Genomic DNA, 26,409 nt, shown 5'->3' with positions numbered 1-26,409 from the left:
GTTTGTTTATACGTGCGGTGCCGCCCCTAACTCCGCCCCCCCGCCTGTCACATGCGCTGGAACGCATCGCGTGACTTAGAGTCACAGTGTGCGAGTGTGTGTGACGGCGCACCAGGACCAGTGCCACCGCTGGCTGCGCTACACTGTGCAAACACACTGCAGAGGCGACACCTCACAGTGAGTGCCCTCTGCTTTTGATCATTTCTTATTTACCCCCCTAATTGGCCCTGAGTCCCCCCCCCCTCACACCCCATAACACTTGGCAGGCAGTGGCTCCTCTATGCTGCATACGCTGGCACATTACGATTATTTTCTGGTGAACGCTGCCGCATTACGATTTTTTTCTGGTGAACGCTGCCACATTATGATTATTTTCTGGTGAACGCTGGCCACATAAGATTACTTTCTGGTGAACGCTGCCACATTACGATTATTTCCTGGTGAAGGCTGCCGCATTACGATTATTTCCTGGTGAATGCTGGCCACATTATGATTATTTCCTGGTGAACGCTGCCGCATTACGATTATTTCCTGGTGAACGCTGCCGCATTACGATTATTTCCTGGTGAACGCTGGCCACATACGATTATTTCCTGGTGAACGCTGCCACATTACGATTCTTTCCTGGTAAATGCTGCCACATTACGATTCTTTCCTGGTGAACGCTGGCCACATTACGATTCTTTCCTGGTGAACGCTGGCCACATACGATTATTTCCTGCTGCCACATTACGATTATTTCCTGGTGAATGCTGGCCACATTATGATTATTTCCTGGTGAACGCTGGCCACCTTACGATTATTTTCTGGTGAACGTTGCCGCATTACGATTATTTTATGGTGAACGCTGGCCACATTACGATTATTTTATGGTGAATCATTGCTGCGTTATAATTATTTTATAGTGAATCATTGCTGCGTTATAATTATTTTATGGTGAATCATTGCTGCATTATGATTATTTTATGGTGAATCATTGCTGCGTTATAATCATTTTAAAGTGAATCATTGCTGCGTTATGATTATTTTATGGTGAATCATTGCTGCGTTATGGTTATTTTCTGGTGAATCATTGCTGCGTTATGGTTATTTTCTGGTAAAAGATTGCCGCATTACTTTTATCTTATGGTGAAACATTTCATCAGGGGGGCACCACACGGGGGGGGGGGGCACAGTTTTTCTCGCCTGGAGTGACAAAATGGCTAGAGACGCCCCTGGGCATATGAAGTGATTTGTGCCAGTTTATGACTAGGCCTGAGTAGGTACCCAAGGTATTAATTGAGGCAAGTACAGAGGTTAGAAATCTTTGAAGATCAGCTATAGATAGAGTAACAGGTCATCTGCGTATAATGATACTTTTTCATCTAGATTATTAATCTGCGAATCCTATGATGCCTGCCTTGGATCGGAACACTGCCGCGAGGGGTTCCATTGCTAAGGCAAAAAGCGCTAGAGATAAGGGGCAGCCCTGGTGCGTGCCCTGACCCAAGGGGAAAAAGGAAGAGACTTGATTGCCTGTTTGTACTCTGGCTTTAGGAGAGTGATATAATGCTTTAATGTATGTAATGAATTTAGCACCTAATTAAGTACTGCCCAGAGATAAGACCACTCAACCGTGTCGAAGACTTTTTCGGCATCTAAGGATGCGATTACTCTAGACCCTGAGTTGGTATGTTGTATAGAAAGATGTGTGAATAGCCTGTGAAGTTTGATATCACAGCAGGGGCGTTGCTAGCCCCAAAGATCAGTGGCACATGCCCCGGATCTATTCTGGGGTGCCCCAGATGTCCCCCAGGCAGAGTCAACTGTGGTGCCTCAATGGCGGGCATGCTAAGTGCTGTGGTGCCTCTATGTGGGAATACTGGGTGCTGTGGTGCCATGCTGGGCACTGTGATGTCTCTATGGGGGCATGCAGGGAGCTGTGGTTCTTCTATGGGGCATGCTGGGAGTTGTGGTGCCTGAATGGTAGGAGCATGGGAGGGGGTCCACTAGGTCAGGGAGTGCAATAGGGGAACTGCCAGATAACCTGGCAGCCCACCCAACAGAAAGCTAGTACTGCCAGCACAGAAGGAAGGCAACTCTGCCTAGTTATGTTTAAGTGACCCTGCCTATTTATGTGATATGCTGTTTTTCTTTGGGGGGCTTCAGCCAACATTTTTCTGGACAGGCCTAGATAGACCGCTGTTAAGTTCATGTCAATTTAGCTCCACCCATGACCACACCCACATTTTGGAGCATGGCCACACTCATTTTCCAGCTGGAGTTCCCAAAAGTGCCCCAGATCTCTTAAAATCCTAGCAACGCCCGAGTATCACAGCCTTTTCCGGGGATGAATCCTGACTGATCTCTGTGTACAATAGAAGTGATCACACTGTTTAGTCTGGTGGCGAGGATTTGGGCTAGGATTTTGCTATCTACATTGAGTAATGAAATGGGACGATAAGAGAAACATAGAGTAGGATCTCGACCTGGTAATAGCGATACTTTAACGTATTTATTATTCTATCTCAGATAAAGATGAATAAACAAATAAAATTAATAGTTATAGACAATATTTTAACATTTCGGCTGTACCTCGCCCCCTTTTTTCCTCGCATCCTTATTTGATGTATGCGTATTGCGTACATGACAGGAATCTAGCATTCCATACTACTGTAGTAGAGAGATCTGTTCAGCTGCATGCAGAGAGATAAACATGCTTACGTATTATAATGTAAGGGTGGGACACTGTTATACAATGAAAAGGATTACGTTTCCAAGGGAAATGTTGATGGGAAGAGGGCAAACATATTTCATTTCAAGAAAAGAATAGTTTAAGCTATTCATTGTCTAATCTACCTAGAAGGAATGTATATCCTAGAACATCTGATGTAAGCCAGGATGTTAAAGTGACCATGCTATTTTTTACGTATTTTAAACCTATATACCCAGTAATGATGATTAATCCAAGCTATTGCGACAAGCTTGAGTACACTGTGAGCCAAGTATGTTAATGGTTAAAGAATATCCGAGCTGGAAATAAAATTAAGCTTTACTAACCTGGGGCTTTTTTCACCCCCTAGAAGTCTATCTGGTCCCGCACTGCAGTTCTACTGCCCTCCAGAGTGCCGCTGTCCCCTCCGTAAGATTGCCGACTCCAGTTGGGTCGCGGGCTTCTGTACATGGTGCAGGTGCGCTGCGCACTTCTCATGATCACGCTCCTGTGGCTGGGAGGGTTCTGTGCTTGCACAGTTGACATGAACTGCTCAAGCACAGAACACTCCCAACAAAGGGAGCGTGATTACAAGAGGCAACCTACCTGAGGTTGGCTATCTTACAGAGGGGACAGCGGCACCCTGGAAGGCCGTAGAACTGCTGTGTTAGATTAGATAGACTTCTAGGGGCTAGAAAAAGCCCCAGGTAAGTAAAGCTTAACTTTGTTTACATCTTGGAAATTCTTTAAGGGCTCTTGCAGAGGAAAGGCTGATAGCAGTACACTTAACTGCTTGTAATCCCCTCCTGTTTGTGTGCCGGGCGCTTGCAGCCGGATGCAAGCCCCCAGCACCTGCGGTGATCTCTGCATGTGTACCTGAGTGGCTGGTAAGCAGCCAAACCTGGTAGCGACAAGAGGCACTTTTCATTGGGCTGTAACTGCACCGCTTGCCAACTGTTGACACGCTTGTGGTTACAATTGCTCTCATTTGCATGCATTATTTTGCATTCTGAAGGCTCTTAATCCTGAGAAATTAGTGACTATATTGCGTGTTAAACATGCTGTTGGTCTGAAAGAGTCCTCAATGTGGCTCTGACGATTTCTCAGTGATGATTTCCACCTGGAATGTAATTTTAACATGATGACAAGTACAGGCATTGGCTAAACAGTATTATTTCATATAACATTTGCCCTCCTCATGTATTCTTACAATAAATAGATATTTAAGCCAAACAGTGAATAAAGAAGACATAACTGGTATAAATTTTAAAGCAAACTGTGATCCAGCACTGGAACGTTCTGGAAGTTTGTGTGGATTACATGAAATCAATTCAATTTTAAAATTCTAATTATGAATAATCACAATTGTGAAATTTTTCATGAAATTTAGTGTAAGTAACATTAGCACATAGCAAGCATCCTTAGGACAGAAGGAGGAACTAAGGGTGTTCAAAGGGGGCACAAAGGGGGACAGGGGGGAAGAGGTGGTAAAGAGGGACAGAGTGGAAGCCGAGGTGGCACGGAAGGGAACACTGAATGAAGAGGGGGACAGAGGTCACACAGTAGGTTGGCCGAGGTGGCACAGAGGAGGACCCTGAGGGCAAGGGGGAACAGAGGTAACTCAGAGGGGGGCACTGGAGGCACAGGGAGACACAGAGGAGGTACAGGGAACAGAGTCAGCACTGTGGCACAGTGTTCTGACTTAAGAAGAGATTCAGGTTAAGAAAAAACTTCCTATCTCGTTTATTAACCATAGACTACTTGTGCAGCTTGACATATACACTATATAGATATACATTGCCAAAAAAACCTTTCGATCACTAAAACAGTCGTGACCCATGTGGCATGAACACAAGACCGCTGAACAAGTATTTTCTGGCATCAACACATTAGTCGCAGATACTTTAAGTTTTGATGGTTGGAAAGTGAGGCTTGCAATCGTCAGACTGGTTTTCTTAGCACATCCCATAGTTGCTCAATCGGATTAAGATCTAGGGAGATTGGAGGTCACAGAAAATCGGATTCATCAAACCATGCAACTTTCTTCCATTGCTAAGAGGGTCTGGTTCTGATGCTCAAGTGCCCTTTGTAGGCATTTTCAGCAGTGAATAGAGGTGTGAACACTGTTGATTGGTCCAATTACACAGCCCCAAATAAGCAAGATGCAATGCACTGTTTGTTCTGACACCTTTCTGTCATGGCTAGTTTTAGGTTTGCCAGCAGTCTTTCAATCCATGGGATCAGACCAGGCAAGTTAGTGTTTATTCCCCACACACATCAGTGCAGATCACTCCTGACCCTGTTCTCCTTTTAGTTTTGGTAGGTACTAGCACCACACGAGACCTGCCATTTTGGAGGTGTTCAGAACCAGCTGTCTAGCCATCAGAGTTTAGGCAATGTGAAGGTTGCGCAGATCTTTACACTTGCCTATTTGTCTTGCTTCTGATACATCACCCTCTACAGTAGAACTGGCTTTTCACTGATATATCTATTCATGAGAAAATTAATGTTATCCATTGCCCATCTATGGTATTAGTGTTATGAATATTTGTTGTATGTTTTCACATGCCTGTGTTCTATGCTCTGTCTGCATGTCACCAGCTTGAACTGAATTACACCAAAGATAGTGTAAGGAGCACAATATAGGTGTTTAATGCGATAGAGCTGTTATAATCTATATACATTTAAGGACCAAGCATGGTTTAAATGAATGATTTTTAAGCTTTCTGGACTAGTACTTTTACTAAAAGCAGACTATGGGTATTTAAGTCAGTGGTAATAATGGAACAGAAACTTGGAAACATAGTAGCTTAATATGGAAATGTTTGTGCTCAGCCAACTGTTGAGTTCACCAAGCTTTTTTTACATAGTTTGTAATATTTAACTATGTTTGTAGAACTCAGGGAGAAGCTATAATGTCATGCAACTGGTGGTGCGCATCTGAGCACAGATATATATTTATTTGAAGTATAGAACCTTAAAGGACAGCTACAGTGGGATGCGAAAGTTTGGGCAACCTTGTTAATAGTCATGATTTTCCTGTATAAATCGTTGGTTGTTACAATAAAAAATGTCAGTTAAATATATCATATAGGAAACACACACATATTTGATAAGTGAAATGAAGTTTTTTGGATTTACAGAAAGTGTGCAATGATTGTTTAAACAAAATTAGGCAGGTGCATAAATTTGGGCACCATAGAAAAGAAATGAAATCAATATTTAGTAGATCCTCCTTTTGCAGAAATTACAGCCTCTAAATGCTTCCTGTAGGTTCCAGTGAGAGTCTGGATTCTGGATGAAGGTATTTTGGACCATTCCTCTTTACAAAACATCTCTACTTCAGCCAGGTTTGATGGCTTCTGAGCATGGACAGCTCTCTTTAACTCACACCACAGATTTTAAATTATATTTGGGTCTGGAGACTGAGATGGACATTCCAGAACGTTGTACTTGTTCCTCTGCATGGATGCTTTAGTGGATTTTGAGCAATGTTTAGGGTCATTGTCTTGTTGAAAGATCCAGCCCCAGCGCAGCTTCAGCTTTGTCAGTGATTTCTGGACATTGGTCTCCAGAATCTGCTGATACTGAGTATACTGAGTGGAATCCATGCGTCCCTCAACTTTGTCAAGATTCTCAGTCCCTGCACTGGCCACACAACCCCACAGCATGAGGGAACCACCACCATATTTTACTGTAGGTAGCAGATGTTTTTCTTGGAATTCTGTGTTGTTTTTCCTCCATGCATACAGCCCCTTGTTATGCCCAAATAACTCAATGTTAGTTTCATCAGTCCACAGCACCTTATTCCAAAATGAAGCTGGCTTGTCCAAATGTGCTTTAACATACCTCAAGCGGCTCTGTTTGTGCTGTGGGCGGAGAAAAGACTTCCTCTGTATCACTCTCGAATACAGCATCTCCTCGTGTAAAGTGTGCCGAATGGTTGAACGATGCACAGTGACTCTATCTGCAGCAAAATGTTGTTGTAAGTCTTTGGTGCTGGTCTGTGGGTTGACTCTGACTGTTCTCACCATTAATCGCTTTTGTTTATCCAAGATTTTTCTTGGTCTGCCTCTTCGAGTCTTAACCACTTAAGGACCACAGTGCTAAACCCCCTAAAGACCAGGCTGTTTTATGTTTAATTGGCCACTGCAGCTTTAAGGCCAAGCTGCAGGGCCGAAGAACACCCTCCCTTTTCTCCCCATCAACAGAGCTCTCTGTTGGTGGGGTCTGATCGCCCCCCAGTTGTTTATTTTTTTTTACAAATATTTATTGTCTAGTGTTTTTTCCCCTGACAGAGGGCTTCCCCTGGAGAAGGCGTCAGTTGCATATAGACAAAGGCTATATGGCCAGCAGGGGGCACCAGCGTGCAGGAAACTCCCTCTTATCCGCCCCCCTCCTAACTAAACTGCATGCTGAATTGCTCAGCCTCAGCTTAATTAAATACTGCAGACTGGGTGTAATATATTTGCACTTCTTATTGGCTGATGGGCAGTCTACAGACTATATATAAGTGGAAGAGTGCTGTCAGGGAGTGAGCATTTCTTTTGTGTGTGTGGTAAGTTGAAGGAGTAGTGGGGGCAAGTTCCTGGTGGTGGGAGCTCTGGGGCCTGCCTGCGCTCCCTTATTGTGCTACATGCTGGTTTTGGGGTCCCGAGCAATGGCAGTGCTCTAACATGTGCACCAGTGTTTGCGTGTTTTTTTCCCCCTATTTCCCTACCTACCTCCCTCCCTCCCCGGCCAGCTTCAGCCTATCACTGCCAATCACTCACTTGTGCCTCAGGGGGACAGTCGTGTCACACGGCTGTCCCCAGTACAGCGCTGCTGCAGATCGCAGCGCTATACAATGTAATTAGACGGCAAAACTGCCGTCTAACAATCTCCTGAGCAGCGATCAGGTGGGGTGGAGCTCCGCCCCCCAAGCAGGAGATGCTTGTGCAGCCTGCGCGCAATCTCCTGCAAACTGCAGCCCCAGGACTTGACGCCAATTGGCGTTAGGCGGTCCTGGGGCTGTCGCCGCAGCCACGCCCATTGGCGTTAGGCGGTCTTGAAGTAGTTAACGTGAACTGAGCCTGTAGTCTTCCATTTCTTCAATATGTTCCTAACTGTGGAAACAGACAGCTGAAATCTCTGAGACAGCTTTCTGTATCCTTCCCCTAAATCATGAGGGTGAACAATATTTGTCTTCAGATCATTTGAGGGTTGTTTTGAGACCCCCATGTTGCTACTCTTTAGAGAAAATTAAAAGAGAAGGGAAATTTACAACTGACCCCCTTAAGTACTCTCTCATAATTGGATTTACCTGTGTATGTAGGTCAGGGGTCACTGAACTTACCAAGCCAATTTGAGTTCCAATAATTAGTTCTAAAAGTTTTGGAATCAATAAAATGACAACAGTGCCCAAATGTATACACCTGCCTAATTTTATTTAAACAATTATTGCACACTTTCTGTAAATCCAATACACTTCATTTCACTTCCCAAATATCAATGTGTGTGCCTCCTATATGATATATTTAACTGACATTTTTTATTGTAACAACCAACAATTTATACAGGAAAATCATGACGATTAACAAATTAGGGAGGGAGATACCGAGAGCCCGATATAATGTAGTATGTACTGGATTAGTGAGGTGGAAAAGGTGGTTTGTAAGAAATATACTCACAAATCTGGGTTACCGTCCAGGTAACCACTATATAGGCAGGTGGGGAGAGTTAGACCTGTCCCCACTCAAGATTAAGAAGTTGCTCTCTGTAGATTGGAAAAGCAAGGGGCCAAAACCCCTCCACCAGGGGTGGACTCAAAATGTAAACACTGTTACAGAGGCGCCAGTAGTGTAAAATATTGATAAAAGGTTTATAATAGTGGGAGGCTAGTGGTGGACTTACCTCCCCACTGTAGACACAAGACAATTCGATTTTTCAACAAAAATAATTTATTCACATACTCAAATAATTTGCACGTTTCGTGGGCACATTCCACTTCATCAGGCTATGAACAGGAGTATAATAGCTTGTATCAAGGGTAAAAAAAAGAATTTATTCACATACTCCAATAATTTGCAACGCGTTTCGTGGTCACATCCCACTTCATCAGGCTATGAACAGGAGTATAATAACTTGTATCAAGGGTAAATCAGCTTAGCGCCTCTGACAAATTCATTTTGTTGAAAAATTGACATTGTCATCTCTGAAGACCTAATCTGGAGGGCTAGCACCTTTTTTAACTCAGAGGAAGGCACAGCAAAGACTTTTCTTCCTTCACCAATTAAAGAGGTTTGGGATGGCTCAGGACGTCATGAGGACCTTCTACTCCACCACCATCGAGTCGGTCGTTTGCTCGTCCATCCTGATCTGGTACTCTGGCTCTTCTGCCTGAGATAGATACAGAATCCAGAGGGTCATCAGCTCAGCGGAGAGAATTATCAGGGAACCCTTCCCCCCTTAGACCGCATCTGCAACACCAAGCTGCAGGCTAGAGCAACAAAAATTGCTGGTGACCACTCTAACCCAGGTCATAGCTTCTTCAGACAGCTCAAATTAGGCCAGAGGCTCCGGGCCATCCCCGCCAGGACCACCAGGTGCAGGAACACTTTTTTTCCCCTCAGCCGTCAGACTCCTTAACGCTGACCATGCCCCCCACCCCCTGTGCTTCCTCTCCCAGGCCGTAGCTGCCCATGGACTGTCACTGTCTTGCTATGGGCTGTTTTACCGTTACTGTGTTATCTTCTGTTACTGTATATGTCTGTTGATCTGTAAATCTGCACTTGCAATTGCTGTGTTACTTTCACTGCGCCAAATCCAATTTGGGCACAACCCAGTCGTGCTTGGCGAAGTAAAAACCGATTATGATTTAAATTGAATTTCTGAAATAAATGGACTTTTGCATGATATTCAATTTTTTTTTGAGTTTCACCTGTACATCCATTCCCAATCAAAAAAGGTCTAGAAGCTTGGGAACACTTTCTTGATCATTCATTCCCAGATATAGAGTCATAATGAATTTTTTTGGGATATTATGAAACTGATACTGGATCACAACTTTTTTTGTGTTTGAGAGATGCTATTACAGACAAAAGCAGTGCATAACCATGGGGACAGCATGTTGCTTGACCTACACCTGGGTTTCTGGGAGGAGGTGGTAGTGAGGCAGATGTCAACCTTTAGGGAACATGTAGTCCTCTGGCTAAGACATATGGACGATATTTTATTCCTATGGAAAGGAATCCAGCTACAATCACTGGATTCATATATGTGACACCCATTATCCTCTGGCCCCTTTTACACTGTGATATTTTCATTCTGGTGCATTACCTTTTTTACCGCAGGGTGACGCTAAGGCAATGATGGGGCCTTTTACACTGGATGCGATGCGAGGCGCTGGAATCATCCCATCTGACGCTAGACCATCCGTGCATTGCTGGGGAACGTGTGGAGGACCAGAAGTCGTCTAAGTCTGTGGCCACGCAGGGGTTTTTTCAACTGTTTTTGCATCTGCGTTGTGGCAGGCATGCGCATTATTTTGTTAATACACTTCCACACAATTCCTATTTTGCCCACAGGAAGTGAGCACTAGAGAGCCTCATTTCCTGTTTGTCTTTCAGCCAGAAGGGAGATTACTGCATTTAACGTGGAAATCCCTGAAGGCTGTAATCCAATCACATCACACCGCTACCGCCACTTTACAGTGTGAAACCGGGCCTAAGGGTCTTAATAAATAACTAAATCTAAAGATATTTCATTAAATAACATTAAATGTGTAATGTCATTTGGCTTATCTTAACCTACAGTAATTTTTTAAGTTGGTGGTCCGCCATAACCGTCATCCATGAGCAAGCTAGGACCTGGCTATTTTTTGCAATATGCAGACTTCTGGGAGGTGTGGATTTTCCCACTATATGGCCTAGTGCACACCAAAAACCGCTAGCAGATCCGCATAATGCTAGCAGATTTTGAAACGCTTTTTCTTATTTTTCTGCAGCGTTTCAGCTAGCGTTTTGCGGTTTTGTGTAGCGCTTTTGGTATAGTAGATTTCATGTATTGTTACAGTAAAGCTGTTACTGAACAGCTACTGTAACAAAAAACGCCTAGCAAACCGCTCTGAAGTGCCGTTTTTCAGCAGCGAAGCGCTGGAAATAGAGAAATAGACACAACTCACCTCCCTGCGTTCCAATCGCCGCTGATCTCCGTCTCTGCATAGACGCTGATACACACGCTGCTTCCGGCTAAACAAGAAGCAGCGTGTGTATCAGCGTCTATGCAGAGACGGAGATCAGCGGCGATTGGAACGCAGGGAGGTGAGTTGTGTCTTTTTCTCTATTTCCAGCGCTTCGCTGCTGCGCGATCACTCTGCATCTGAGGGGGGAGCATGGAGGGCGGCCCGGGGAGGGGAAGAGAGGGAGAGGTCGGGCTGCCCTCCCCGCGGCTGCGGCTCCCCCCTCCATTATGGGGTGGCACCTACCTATCTCACCTATACTTGGGGGGGCACCTACCTAATCTAAACTATACTGGTCGGGGGGGGGAACCTACCTAAACTATACTGGGGGGGGGGCACCTACCTAATCTAACCTATACTGGGGCGCACCTACATAATCTAAACCATACTGGGGGGGGGGGGGCACCTACCTAAACTATACTGGGGAGCACCTACCTAATCTAACCTATACTGGAGGGCACCTACCTAATCTAAACTATACTGGGGGGCACCTACCTAACCTAACCTATACTGGGGGGCACCTACCTATCTAACCTATAATGGGCGGCAGCTACATAATCTAACCTATACTGAGGGCAGCTATCTAATCTAACCTATACTGGGGGGCAGCTACCTAATCTAACCTATACTGGGGGACACCTACCTATCTAACCTATACTAGGGGGCAGCTACCTATCTAACCTATACTGGGGGCACTTACTTATCTAACCTGTATTGGGGGCACCTACCTACCTAGCTAGCATATACCATTGGCAACTATACTGGCTACCTATATTGGAGGCACCTACCTAACTAACCTGTACTGGGGGCACCTACCTATCTAACCTATGCTGGTGGCAACTATTCTGGCTACCTATATTAGAGGCACCCACCTAGCTAACCTGTACTGGGGGCACCTACCTATCTAACTTATACCGGGGGCGCCTGCCTATCTAACCTATACTGGGGGCAACTATACTGGCTTCCTATACTGGTGACACCTACCTGGCTAACCTACACCGGGGGCAACTATACTGGCTCACCTATGCCTGGCTACCTATTATACTGGGGGGACCTATAGCTGGCTACTTATACTGGGGTGCCTATTCTTGGCTACCTATACTGGAGGGACCTATACTGAGTGCAACTAGACCTGGTTAACCTATACTGTGGGCACCCATACCTTGCTCCGGGGGGGTGCAATTTTTACACTCTCGCCCTGGGTGCAATTTAGCCTAGAAACTGCACTGTCGGTCGCTCTGCAACAGCGGATCGGTGCAGTCCCTTCAAAATAACTCAACACACAGCCAGTAATATCTAAACCACTGTCAACAAGCGTGAGTGCACTTCTAAATGAAGAATATCAAAAATGTGCTCAAACTGTCAGTATTTTGTGTGCCCACTATTATTTTCCAGCAGTTAACTCTCTTGGGTATGGAGTTCACATGAGTTCCATAGGTTGCAACTGGAATCCTCTTCCATTCCTTCATGATGAAGCTGGTGGATGTTAGGGACCTTGCAGAACCCCTCCACCTTCTGTTTAAGGATGCCCCAAGAGGGTTTAGGTCTGGGGACATGCTTGGCCAGTCTAGCACCTTTACCCGCAATTTATTTAGCAAGGCAGTGGCTGTCTTGGAGGTGTGTTTGGGGACGTTATCATGTTGGAATACTGTCCTGCGGCCCAGCTTTTGAAGGGAGGGAATCATGCTCTGCTTCAGTATGTCACAGTACATGTTGGCATTCATAGTTCCCTTAATGAACTGTAGCTCCCCAGTGCTAACAGAACTCATGTAGCCCCAAACCATGACACACCCACCACCATTGTACTCCTCACCTGGTTGCAGCCACACATCTTGGCACCATCTGAATCAAAATAAGTTTATCTTGGTCTCATCAGACCACAAGACATGGCTCCAGTAAACTATGTCCTTATGCTGGGAATACACGGGTCGATCCGGCGGCCGATTAGCTGCCAGATCGACCCCAGCCACGTCCCCGCCCGTCTTCGCGAGCACGCGGATCGATCCCCGCCGGCGCTTCCTTATCAGCGCTCGATTCCCTGCCATTGTCTGCCGGCGGGGATTGAGCGGGCGGGGGTCGAGCGGCTTGATCGGGCCAGCTGATAATATTATCAGCTGGCCGGATCAGCTGGTCGATACACGGTACAGAAACGTACCGTGTATCCCCAGCATTAGTCTTCTTGTCTTCAGCAAACTGTTTGCGGGCTTTCTTATCCATCATCTTTAGAAGAAGCTTCCTTCTGGGACGACAGCCATTCAGACCAATTTGATGCAGCATGCGGCGTATGGTCTGAGCATCGACAGGCTGATCTCTGCAGCAATGCTGCCAGCACTCATATGTCTATTTGCAAATGACAACTCCTGGATATGACACTGAGCACGTACACTCAACGTCTTCCATCAACCATGCTGAGGCCTGTTCTGAGTGGAACCTGTCCTGTTAAACTGCTGTCTGGTCTTGGCCACTGTGATGCAGCTCAGTTTCAGGTTGGCAATCTTCTTATAGCCTAGGCCATCTTTATATAGAAACAGCAAAAAAGTCCGTGCACCTTCCGTCTTGCTAAACAGTGTATATTTGCAATGGTGGCAATTCACATTTCCAATACAAACTTCTTGATGTGACATGGGTGAATCAAACATAGCGGGGAGAAAGCGATAGGCTTAGCTTACGTGTCCCCAGCGTTAAGCAGGATGAGCGCTGTGGAGGTGGGTGTCAGGCACTGGGTGGAGGAGCGACGACCGTTTCGCATCTAAGTGACGCTTGGTCACGCTGCGTACCACTAACGCAGCGTGACTAAGCATCACTAAGACACACACGTGAGCAAGCGCCAGTCAGGCGTGAAACGGCTGTAGTGCCGTCTGTTCTTCCCTTGGTCACCTTTCCCCTGCACACCTCTACACCTTCCACCATTCTGGTTTGACACATCCTTTTTCTTCTGTATGTCTAATACTGCTGGTTGTTGGCTGAAGAACTAAATTAAAAACGCTGAAAGAGACAGGTGCACAGTATTTTTTCTCCATGTGATATGTGCTTATTGTTGTGCTCTGCGCTACTCAAACTTGCTGCACATCTCTTTGTTTTGACTGTGAGCCAACTGGAAGGTGTTTTTTTAACAAGAGGTGAGGATCATCATTGTATGTACAATAAAGCAGGAGTTTTGTGAATAAGGCCCACCCTCTAGAGAAAGCAGCTGAGTGCCAGATGATATTGTTTGTTATAGTGTACTAAATGGTGGGAAGTGCTACGCCACACCTTTTAAACTTGTTACACATCTTTATATAAAGCAACAATTGTTTTTTTTAGATCCTCAAAGAGTTGTCAACCATGAGGTGCCATGCTGAACTTCCATTGACCAGCCTGAGAGAGTGTGAGAGTGATAACACCAAATTTAACATACCTGCTCCCCATTCACACCTAAAACCTTGTAACACTAACAAGAAACATGACCTCGGAAAGGAAAAAATGTCGAATTGGGTACAATTTTGACATTCTTCACTTAGGGGTGTACTCACTTTTGAGGCCAGCGGTGTAGATATTAATGGCTGTGTGCTGAGTTATTTTGATGGGACAACAAACTTATACTGTTATACAAGTTGACTACTTTACATTGTATCAAAGTGCCATTTTTTCACTGCTGTCCTATGAAAAGATATAATAAAATATTAACAAAAATGTGAGAGGTGTATCACATTTGTGAGATAATGTAATAAGAAGTTTGCCCTTTAAATCTTTTGAGTTCACCAATACATGGAATCCTTCTTATTCAAAACAGTTAATGAAATGGAAAGTTTTAACACATTTCGCTGCTGTTTTCTAGCTTAGCCCCATATTAAGTTCTTCAATTAGCTAAGTGTTTCCAAAATCTACAGATATTCATTTTTCAAGCACCAGTAATGCAATACCTATTAGCACATATCATGAGCATTAACCTGTCTTAGAAACAGTGCAGTGATGGATAGCACAAATGAATAATGCAGCTATAACCTTCATTCAACATAAAACAACTTGTTCTTTGATTTAATGAATGCGTCACAGGATTGATCCCAGATAATCTTTTCCAGCCAAGGCATCCTTATTTTTCAGGCATGCATTTTCTTTACAGATCAGCACAGCTTTGCCATTTTTTTCTATCATGGATCTGATTTCTCTCACTTGCATTTGGTGTTCAGCACTTTTACTCTAATTACTGTATGTGTAAGGTGCAGTGCTGAACAGCCATTTGGTTTACTATAATCAGGCTATATTAATTCTGAGTGGAGGCAATCAGCTGCCGCTCTTACTATACACATTTTTCATTTTCAGGACTATGACAAGAATGCAGAAACACAATGGCTATTATTCATAAAAGTGCTGTCGGTAAAATAAATCCGTGCGGGGAAACACAGCTGTCGGTATTTCAGCCTTCTGGGTGGTCAGTCATAAAAATGTTGCCTGTTGCGATAGGAGTGCGGAGATATCCCGCTGTAGGCTGTCGGTAGGCATGCGGAAACAGGAGAAGCTGGCCCAGTCCCTCCGTGCAGTGTTCTCTCTGCTGCTGCTTGGGAGGTCTGTCCCATTTACTTACATGTACTCCGCATGCTTATCGCTACATACAGGGGAGCTGTAATCCCCGTCTGCATACTGCTTGCGTTAATGTTTATGAATTTACATTTTGTTACATTTCCGCATAGAATCACCGCACAATGCGGTAATTTATTGCTCTGCTCGGGAAAGTCCGCTTTGCATGCGGAAACAGCCTTTATGAATACACATTTTGCTCAGTGGTCGGTAAAGTCGGCTGTTTTTAGCATTTCCGCATGCGGGAACGCTTTATGAATGATAGCCAATGTGTGTGATAGACTTATCTGGAGCAAGTTTTTGACACTAAGGGCTCAGACACACTAAGCTCTTGCGATTGATTAGAGCTTTGTGAACGATTTTTAAAAATCATTCTCATTCCCTTTCATTAAAATTGCAGTAAAAATTGCGTAAAAATCACTGCGATCGCGTACGTTTTTACCCAAGTTTTTACCGCAATTTTAATGAAAGTGAATGGGAGCAATTTTTAAAAAGCGCTCAGAAAGCTCTAATCAATCACAAGCGCTCAAAAAAGCGCTTATAGTGTGTCTGAGCCCTTCGTGTCAAAAACTAGATCTGTTATCTTTGCAAATGAGGCAGTCCAACACAAAGTCAAATTCAGCCCAATGTCCTGAAAAGTAAACAGAAGGGCAAAACTTTTTTTATCTGGCTGAGAATGCAATGCTGATAAGGCTTTAGTGCCGAAATCTGCTTCTGAATGAAACAGATTTTACATCAGTTTGTTTGTCATGGCTACTGTTTAGCATTCAGGCCTAAAAAATGTAAACTAAAATACAAATATTACACTCTGTTCTATGTTACTAATGATCGATTTACCATTAGTACTACCCATACAATTAATTATGACATACGTTTATTTTAATTTCAGGTTTGCTTTAACGCCTCTAAAGAGGAACTCCAATGAAAATAATGTAATAAAAAAGTGCTTTATTTTTACAATAATTATGTATAAATGATTTAGTCAGTGTTTTCCCATCGTAAAATCTTTCCTCTCCCTGATTTACATTCTGACATTTACCACATGGTGACATTTTTACTGCTGGCAGGTGATGTCAGTGGAAGGAGATGCTGCTAGCTTTTTTGGCAGTTGGACCCAGCTGTAAACAGCAGTTATTTCCCACAATGCAATGAGGTTCACAGACAGGAAACTGTCAAGACCATGGTCCTGACATCCCACTGTGGGAGGGGTTTCACCCCAAGATCAGTCATACAGAGCCCCCTGATGATCCGTTTGTGAAAAGGAAATGATTTCTCAATGGGAAAGGGGGTATCAGCTACTAATTGGGATGAAGTTCAATTTTTGGTCACGGTTTCTCTTTATATCTCCTTTCTAGTCTTCTGTTTCACTAAAGGGCCCATTCACACTAGGAAATCGCAAAACGCTAGCAATTACCTCTACAGTTTTGCAGGAGTGATTTTTCCGCGATAAACATGGAAAAATCACTGGACGAATAGCATTTTGGGAGCGATTACGATTAGGGGTTCTATACATGCTAATCGCGATCGCTCCAGAATTGCCGGCAAACCGCTGCAGGTAACGCGTTTGCAATTAGCGATAATCACAAAACGCCCGCGATTGCGGCAGTGAAAACACTGCCATAGGGTAGAATAGGAGTAGCGTTTTGTAAAAACGCTAGCGGTTTGTGGTTAGCGAGATTCCCGTGTAGATGTGAGCGGGGCCTAAAGCTATCTTAATAACACTCGCAGATGACTAGAGAAAAAAAAAAGAAAATGCAAATTATTGTTAACACAGCAAGAGATGCTAAACACCCTCTAAACCTTCATTTAAATGACAACTGAAGCGAAAAGGGATATAGAGACTACCATATTTATTTATTTTTAAACAATGCACATTGCCTGGCTGCCCTGCTGATTCTCTGCCCGTAATACTTTTAGCCATAGACCCTGAACTAAACTGCAGATCTGAGTGACAAAAATCTGACAAGATAAGCTGAATACTTGTTTCAGGTGTGTGATTCAGACACTACTGCAGCCAAAGATTGACATGGCTGCCAGGCAACTGGTATTGTTTAAAAGGAAATAAACATGGCGGCATCCATAGGTCTCTCACTTCATTTGTCCTTTAACCGCGTGCCATTACAAGCAGTCTTTACACAAACTTAATTTAAAAAGACAACACTTTTTCTTAGCCGTCCTTTAGTATCATTAATTTAATAATACTCTGCCTCCTGTCTCCCGTTCCAGATAAACAAGAGGCAGTTTATCTAGGCTATAGAGATCCCAGGGCGAGGGTGTATAAATTGCGCCTGCCCCTGTAGACTTGGGCACACTATTGCGATGCAGTGGCCAGTGGTGCACCCTGGTATTAGGTAACTCCCTCAATATAGCTAGAGAGAGTTGACCCCTGGTATTAATTAGCCAGAGGCAGCCCCCCATGTAGGTAGTCAAGGCCCTCCCCTTGTAGGTAACCAGAGAGCCCAGCCCATTGTAGGTAGCCAGGGAACCCCTCATGTAGGTAGCCAGACAGCCCCCTGTTAAAGTAGCGAGAGAGTTTCCTATTTAGGTTTCCAGAGTGCTCCCTGTTTAGGTTGCCAAAGAGCCCCCTATTTAAATAGCCAGAGTCCCCCATTTAGGTACCCAGAGAGCCCCCATATAGGTAGCCAGAGAGCCCTCCTTTTAGAGAGCCACAGAGCCCACCATTTAGATAGCCAGAAAGCCCCCACTTTAGCTAGCCAGAGAGCCTCCTGTTTAAATATTATTATTATTATTTTTAGTATTTATAAAGCGCCGACATATTACGCAGCGCTGTACAGTGTATATATATATATATATATATATATATATATATATCCAGAGAGCAGCGGGGGGGGGGGCATGCAGAGAGCAAAGCGGAAGGGATTATAACTCATCATTCTGAGATCCACATGCACCACATCTCCTTCCTGATCCTAGGCATTCATCTCAATGGTAACAGGTAGCCCCAAATAGAGATGTCGCGAACCTCCGATTTTCGGTTCTCGAGCCCCGTTCGCGAACTTCCGCGGAAGGTTCGGTTCGCGTAAAAGTTCGCGAACCGAAATAGACTTCAATGGGGAGGCGAACTTTGAAAAATAGAAAAAATTATCCTGGCCAGAAAAGTGATGGAAAACATGTTTCAAGGGGTCTAACACCTGGACCCCCAGGTGGCGGAGTAGAATAGACACCAAAAGTCCCGGGGAAAAATCTGGATTTGGTGCAAAGCAGCGTCTTAAGGGCAGAAATCACATTGAATGCTAAATTGCAGGCCTAAAGTGCTTTCAAACATCTTGCATGTGTATACATCAATCAGGGAGTGTAATTAGAGTACTGCTTCACACTGACACACCAAACTCACTGTGTAACGCACCGCAAACAGCTGTTTTCGTAGTGACGGCCGTGCTGGACTGGTGCGCAACATGGCCAGAGTGCAGGCCATGGCAGTTTTCCAGCCCATATGGTCGCCGAGCTGTGGTAGCTCAATGATAGAACAACAGTGACTGTCCAGCTGATCAAATTTGGTCTGTCCACAATGGAGCAACGACCTTATTATCTTCTTGTATGTAGGTAGGCATAGGTAGGAGTCCCAGTATAGGTAGGTAGGCATAGGTAGGAGTCCCAGTATAGGTAGGTAGGCATAGGTAGGAGCCTCAGTAGTTAGCTAGGCATAGGTAGGAGTCCCAGTATAGGTAGGTAGGCATAGGTAGATCCCCTAGTATAGGTAGGTAGGTAGGTGTCCCCGTATAGATAAGTAGGTGCCCCAGTAGTTAGGTAGGCATAGGTAGGTGTCCCAGTATAGATAGTTAGGCAGGGCCTGGCTGGCACAGTAATAACAATTACCAAGGTCCAGCTGCAACAGATAGGGCTGTATAATGTCAGTGTCAGTGAACAACACACACACAAAAAAAAAAACACATCAGGAAAACATTAGCTGTCAAAAGAGCTGTTGAGGGGTGCTATTTTAGCAATAACAATCAGCCAGGAGCAGGCCAAGAGCCTAACTAATCTTTCCCTAGGAGAAAAAATCTGCAGCAGCTCTCCCTAGTCTGTCTATTTGCAGCAGGCAGACGAGTGACTGTAATGGCCGCCGGAGGCTGCCTTATATAAGGGGGGGGGGGGCTCCAGGGCTTAGTGTAGCCTGAACGGCTACAATGTGCCTGCTGACTGTGATGCAGAGGGTCAAAGTTGACCCTCATAGTGCATTATGGGGCGAATCGAACTTCAGCAAAAGTTCGCCTGGTCCAGGCGAACGCGAACCACCAAAGTTCGCCTGGAACCGTTCGTCGGCGAACCGTTCGCTACATCTCTAGCCCCAAATATAGCTAGACAGAGGTGGGTGGCCCCCAGTATTAATTAGCCAGAGGGAGGCCTGCCCTGTGTAGGTACCACAGAGCCCCCGTTTAGGTAGCTAGAGAGCTACCTATGTAGGTAGCCAGAGAATCTCCTGTTTAGGTTGCCTGAGAGCCCCCCGTTTAGTTTGCCAGAGGGTCCCCCTGTTTAGATAGCCAGAGAGTCTTGTTAAGGTAACCAGAGAGCCCCCCTATTTTGATAGCAACAGAGCCCACCATTTACATAGCCAGAAACCCCCATTTATATAGTCAGAGAGCCTTTGTTTAGATATCCAGAGAGCCGGGGGGGCATATGCAGAGTGCGCAGCAAGAGCAGTTATCACTCACCTCTCTGAGATCCACAAGCACTGCATCTCCTTCCTCGTCCTAGGTGTCCCATCTTGCTGGTAACAGCGCCTCGCTGCGCCCTCTGCTTGCGTCCCCGCGCTTGCACCCTGAGCGATGTGCCATCATGCCCTTGCATTTTCAGTTTCTGCTACAGTCTGCTGTGGGGAATTGCCAAAACATAATACATCTATTCAGGATAGAAAGAGTATTATGCTAACCAACTGACCCCTAATAGACCAAAAAGGATCCACATAGTACAGGCTAAAAGTTTTCACAGTAACACAAATGTATTTTTTTTTTCAAAATTTGCTGATTCAGCATTTTTTTTTACATATTATTACCGTAAACTGAAGAACAATTTTCAACAGTTTATAAGTCTGAAAGGATTGAATTCGCAAATGCATTTAATTCATGCATAGAGTCAATATTTGTGTATCCACTCTATTGTTATGAACTATATTTTTGAACTACTAGGAAATATAATGCTATAAATCATGCATCACAAGGAATTAAAATTAATCCAATAATGTCCAACATCACAAAAAAAGTAGATTTGTAAAATGGACTTACAAGAATGGGTCTTACCTGTAGGGGGAAAAATTGCCCAATTTAGATACTAACCTCAGTAGAAGGAAGCCTCTGGATAATCCTTCCTTGTCCCTCTCCACCTTGCCATTCCAATGCTGGGACCCTTAGAGCCTCCTCAACAAGGGCTTGTCAACAGAGCTACAGGTGTAGACAGGTTGCCCCTGCGCCGTAGAGCGGAGTTGATCGATTCCATGCTACTGCGTAGGCATGAGCCTGAGCCGTCGTTCACCTACAGGAGCATGGACGCAAGCATTTAGAAGCTACCGGCTAGATGTGGCGGTCTGGAGGAGGACGTGGGAATCCAGTGACTTCCTTCTACCAAAGGAAGTATGTGACTTTTCTATTTGTGTTAACTCACATGCACTGAGGAGGACCAAAAGTCTGAACCAGGCTGACTACATGTGGGGTTGATGTGGCTCTGTAAAATTTAAAGCTATAGGCGTGCTATATACCCGCAGTTCTGGATGCAAGCCTGGCTTCAAGGGAATAAAGAAATGATTTGCATATTTAGTAGCGGTGCATTGTGGGTAACCAAAGATGTTCACTTAAAGCTGAATTATAGCAAGTACATTCTGTTTTAAGAAGGCAAATTACACCAAGCATTGCTTTTTAGTAGGAAGGCGTTTCGGTTACTTTTAGTCCCCTATACTTTCCTAGTGGTTTGGTTCACCCCAAGCTGCTTGGTTACTTTGTTTTAAACTCACAGGTTTGCTTAAACATTGTGAAATATTGTATGAAAATTGCCAGACCAAGCATGCAGAACTGATATTTTTCATTTCATAAAAAAAAGTATATGGATTGAAAAAAATAAAAGATGACATTCTATGCTAAATGAATGACCAATTATTTTTTTATTAAAAACCTCTGAGCACTTATGTCATAACATAAATTAGACATTTATTAGACATTTATCCCCTTTAAAAGGCACCTTTACGTGAGAGGGATATAGAGGCAGTGATCCATTCTCATAGTAAAATTTTACAAATCCACTTTATAGTTACCTCTCCACTCCTTATTATAATGTATATATCACTACTTCTGAGCCTCAGGCAGCATGCCTATATGCCAATGATGGTTATGCCAATGGAGCACTGTGATAGGAAGAAGCTGAGCAAAGAAGTCACAACAATACTTACGCAGCATGCTCTATCCACCAATGCCTGTGGTGGGGGCCGGCAGCTATAACAGGAGACATTTGTATAACCAAGTGCAGAAAAAAGACCTGCAACTTGCAGGTCAGTAGTGTTAGTGCTGGACTAAATCGCTGCACAGGAACAGTAGATTGGCAATGAACATGTCCAGTAATAAATAAAGCAAAAATTCCTAACAGAACCTACCGTAATCTACGGGCCCAAAGATGTCTCCAGACAACTGCCAAGTCAAACACATTATTTCCAGCTCTCAATACTTCCTCCTTCACAGTCAGGAGGTAGTAGCTGGAGAGCGGGAACACACCATCAAGGCCAGCGCATGTAGGCTGCATCATGGGTGAGTTAAAACTTCCCCTGCCACAGTCTGCTGTGCTTGAAATTCGAGGACTGTTCGAATTCATTTGGAACAGCATTCTGCTTCAGAACACTCATCACTAGTTAAGAATCCTTCTGGTCCTTGTTTTGCCTCTCAGTAATATTTTTACTTTGAATAAGTGTTATTCACCAGCAGGTGGCTTTTTGCTGAACTAGCCCTGCAACTCCCTGTTCTAATTGCAGTGGTATCTTGTGCCATGACTGTGCATATTTCCACTGTCCACCAGCACATGGCTCTGGCATCAATTTTGACAATCAGCAGCTGGGCAAGACAGGCAAAAATGGCGCAGGAAATGTGGGCGCATCAGGCGTAGCCATAGGCTGTAATGTGAATTATGGCTATGGAGGCAATAAGCCAGTAATTTGGGGGCCTACTATAAAAAAAGCATAATTTCGCTGCCAGCAGTAGTTAGCCCAGAGTCCACGGCGGCCTGGAGGGGGAATAGAACTCCTTCTGAACTTTTGCAGGAGCAGGGCGAGCTGTTTTTCGGCTTTACCCTGCATCCAAATGTCCTGTCACCTTAATTAGATGAACAAACCACTGTGAACTGTACAGATCCTACATCCAGTACGAAGTTCCCAGAGCTTGTTTTGCACAGGCCCACGTATGTTGCTGCGGCCTGCTGGATTCTTTATATACGACCTGTGTATGTCTGATCTTGTTCCAGTCTTCTGTACTAGTCTTCAGTACTGTATTAGGTTAGGTTCCGGAAGGTTGAGGGGGGGGGGGGGGAGTGAAATCAGGAATATTGAATACTAACCTGATGTAATTTCCCTTGCCTGGTTAACTCCATCACAGCATCACAGATAGGATAAGAACTGCGCATCTGTATGCTGTCATGGAGTCACCAGGGAAAGTTGCATCATGCGCTACGCAAGCAGCATAACGAACATTACCATAGTAACAATCGCACTGCTTATGTCCTGCAGTTGGTGCTAATTGCGCAACACACAGTACTCTACTGCCATAAGTACCAGTAATATTGCTGTGCACTGCTTGCACATGGAAATATTAACAGTTTGTACATACACCACCTTGTTATCTGTTGGATGTTCTGAAATGTCAAGTGGCGGTTTATTTGTATTTACTGTCATAGTGGATCTATCTGAAAATGGCGCCTGAGAATAATGGCGCACGGTGTTGCCGCTAAGCCGTTTGTCGCTTATCACTATTTAACATTAAAGCCTCATCGTTATTTAGCGTTAATACACAGAACCCTCTCTGTACCTATCCCTAACCCCTAAACCCCACTGGTGGTGCCTAACCCTAACCACCCCCCTGGTGGTGTCTAACCCTAACCACCCCCCTGGTGCTGCCTAACCCTAAGACCCCCCTGGTGGTGCCTAACCCTAAGGACCCTTTAACACTTAATCAGTTGCTCTCAGTTATAACTGAAAGAAAAATGATATTTAAAGTAATGCCCATGTTTTCCTATGGCACCTTTCACACTTAACGCGTTTTAACTGAAATGTTTTTCTCAATGCACTGCTATGGAAAAAACCCGTACTAATGTGTACCAACGCACACAAACGCACACCAACTGATTAAATGTAAAAGCGCCCTAAGACCCTCCTGGTGGTGCCTAACCCTAAGACCCCCCTGCTGGTGCCTAACCCTAAGACCCCCCTGGTGTTGCCTAACCCTAAGACCCCCCTGGTGGTGCCTAACCCTAACCACCCCCCTGGTGGTGCCTAACCCTAACCACCCCCCTGGTGGTGCCTAACCGACCCTCCCGGTGGTGCCTAACCCTAACCTTGACAGTGTTACATTAAATCCATTCACCGTTTTGCAGTTAAATAATGTCTGCAGTTTGGCTTATGTAGGGCGCTATTGATAAATAACGTTACTGTGCGCAATAACGTCTGCTGTTTGGCATATAAATGGCACTATTTATAAATGACGTTAGTGTGTGCCGTTTTTCTTCTTTTTTCCCTGTGCGCCATTATTATGCAGTACTAACGATAATAAGTGATAAGCGTATCTTTTTAATGCGGCGCCATTTTTATGCATAGGCGCCATTATTCACTGATCCGGTCATAGTTACATATGGTTCTGGGTCACCATGAGCTATATGGGAATTATATTATTGTATATGATCTAAACCAATTTCCTCTATTCAGGAGTATTTTAATACTTGTTAAAGGAAAACTGTATTAGTTATTGTATGATTCGTTGTATGGCTACACGTGGTGCTATAATAATATTAGTAATAATCAGGGCTGTGGAGTCGGTAAAAAAATCCTCCGACTCCTCAGTTTAGGATTCCACCGACTCCGACTCCTCGACTCCGACTCATCTAATTTGAATATTACAATTTTGTTGATTGCAAGTATGTAACATGAAATTCGTCTCTTAACTGTCAACGCTTAGGAATTTTAAAGGACAACTGAAGTGAGAAGGATATAGAGACTGCCATATTTATTACCTTTAGGCTGGTTTCACAGTGGGACGTTACAGGCGCACGTTAGAGCAGCCTGTAACGCAGCCCACCGCACAGTGATGAAAAATCAATGGGGCTGTTCACAGTGCGGACGTTGCGTTACAATGTAACGCTGCGTCACAAGACAACGTACTGCATGCAGTACTTTGGACGCGGCTGAGCCGCGTTAGACTGCTTGCACATGCTCAGTAATGTTGGGGAGGAGCAGAGAGCGGCCAGGCACATGGCTAATTAATATGCACTGCACGTTATGACGTGCAGTGTTTACTTCCTGGAGCAGCCGCTCTGTGCGGCGATTGGCCGGCGGGACCACGTGATGCCGCATGCGCACAAGAGTACGCATCACGGCATCACTGACGCCAGAGTGAGCTGCACAACGCGGCTCACTCTGACGTCCAGATCCAGCACCACCAGGCGTTGAGTTAGGGGGACGTTATGCGACCTTAACGCCCCCTCTAACACAACGTCCTGGTGTGAAATTAGCCTTAGTCATAGACTAAAACTAGTCCTTGGTAAGAGTATTGTAAAAAGTACAGACCGGAACAAAGAACATCTATCAGGCCCTAGGCAATGTAACTGTGGGTACATGTACGAGTGATGTGCAGATACTCTGCAGGGGAATAAGGAGATTCTTCCTCTATTACACATTCTTCATGCACAATCTGAACAAGGTTTATGGGTGATAGACAACACCTCTGTGTTCAATGTGCACAACATTCTCAGTGGATTCCCTGCAGCTCTGTGGAGAGTGCATATGTAGAGTATAGTACTACTGTGTAACAAAGTAAACCTGAGACAAATTAAATTAAAGTTTTATACATACCTGGGGCTTCCTCCAACCCCCTTCAGGCTAATCAGTCCCTCGCTGTCCTCCTCCGCCACCTGGATCTTCTGCTATGAGTCCAGGTACTTGAGCCAGTCTGGCGTAGTGCGCATGCACACACTCCGCTGCTGGGAGCGTACTACACCTGCGCAGCACTATTGAGCAGATGCAGAACGCTCCTTGCTGTGGAAGCGGCACGCGGACGGACTGCGCTGACTGGCTGAATTACTGGGACTCATAGCAGAAGATCCAGGTGGTGGAGGTGGACAGTGAGGGATTGATTAGCCTGAAGGGGGCTGGAATAAGCCCCAGGTATGTATAAAACTTTACTTTTCATCCTTCTCAGGTACCATTTAATTCATAGTCACCAAACCAAATTTTAACAACATATCAAATTCTTTGAGCAAAGAGAGTGTATAATTTGCATAAATCAGAATCAACACAGAATTATTTCCATCTCGTTGACCATCTCTATTAGTGACACAGCTACACATCAGGATTTATACTTACAGCATAGATGTTATTTCCTATATATAAGAGATTCCTGTGTACACATCATATATAGTCACAATCAGATGTGTATATCTGACTTTAAAAATACGGGGACTGCTTTATTGAAGCAGCACAAGTAACTCATTTTGATTGGTTTATTTCGTTTTTGTCAGGGCCGGCCCTAGACTTTTTGCCGCCTGAGGCAAACTTCGAAAAAATCGCCGCCCCCCCAAGCCGTGGGTGGGGGGCCGTCGAGCTGGAGGGGGCAGCGGGCAGGAAGGCGGTATTTGGCACAGTGGTGGGGAGGGGGTTCAGACCCCCCTCCCTCGCCTGGGTCCCCCTATCTGCGCTCCCCCTCCAGCTTTTAGTCGCTACTGATAAGAGGCAGCTGGCAGGGAT

The 26,409-nt window shown here is 44.8% G+C and overlaps 1 protein-coding gene across 4 annotated transcripts in view; it reads right to left on the bottom strand.

Moving 5' to 3' along the window:
- TSHB (thyroid stimulating hormone subunit beta) overlaps positions 1 to 26,409 on the bottom strand; it is a 160,754-nt gene that overhangs the window by 121,422 nt on the left and 12,923 nt on the right. For 2 of the 4 annotated variants that reach the window (XM_068269659.1, XM_068269661.1), the window contains exon 2: positions 20,141 to 20,298. The exons of 1 other annotated variant lie outside the window; for it this stretch is intronic. In XM_068269659.1, the coding sequence (XP_068125760.1) occupies positions 20,141 to 20,166 (26 nt within the window). In that variant the 5' untranslated portion in view covers positions 20,167 to 20,298. The remainder of the gene's footprint in view (positions 1 to 20,140; positions 20,299 to 26,409) is intronic. One more of the 4 variants, XM_068269662.1, reaches the window with a different exon arrangement.

This window comes from Hyperolius riggenbachi, chromosome 2 (genome assembly GCF_040937935.1).
Source record: "Hyperolius riggenbachi isolate aHypRig1 chromosome 2, aHypRig1.pri, whole genome shotgun sequence".
Lineage (NCBI taxonomy): Eukaryota > Metazoa > Chordata > Amphibia > Anura > Hyperoliidae > Hyperolius > Hyperolius riggenbachi.
This window is presented reverse-complemented; position numbering and strand designations above follow the sequence as displayed.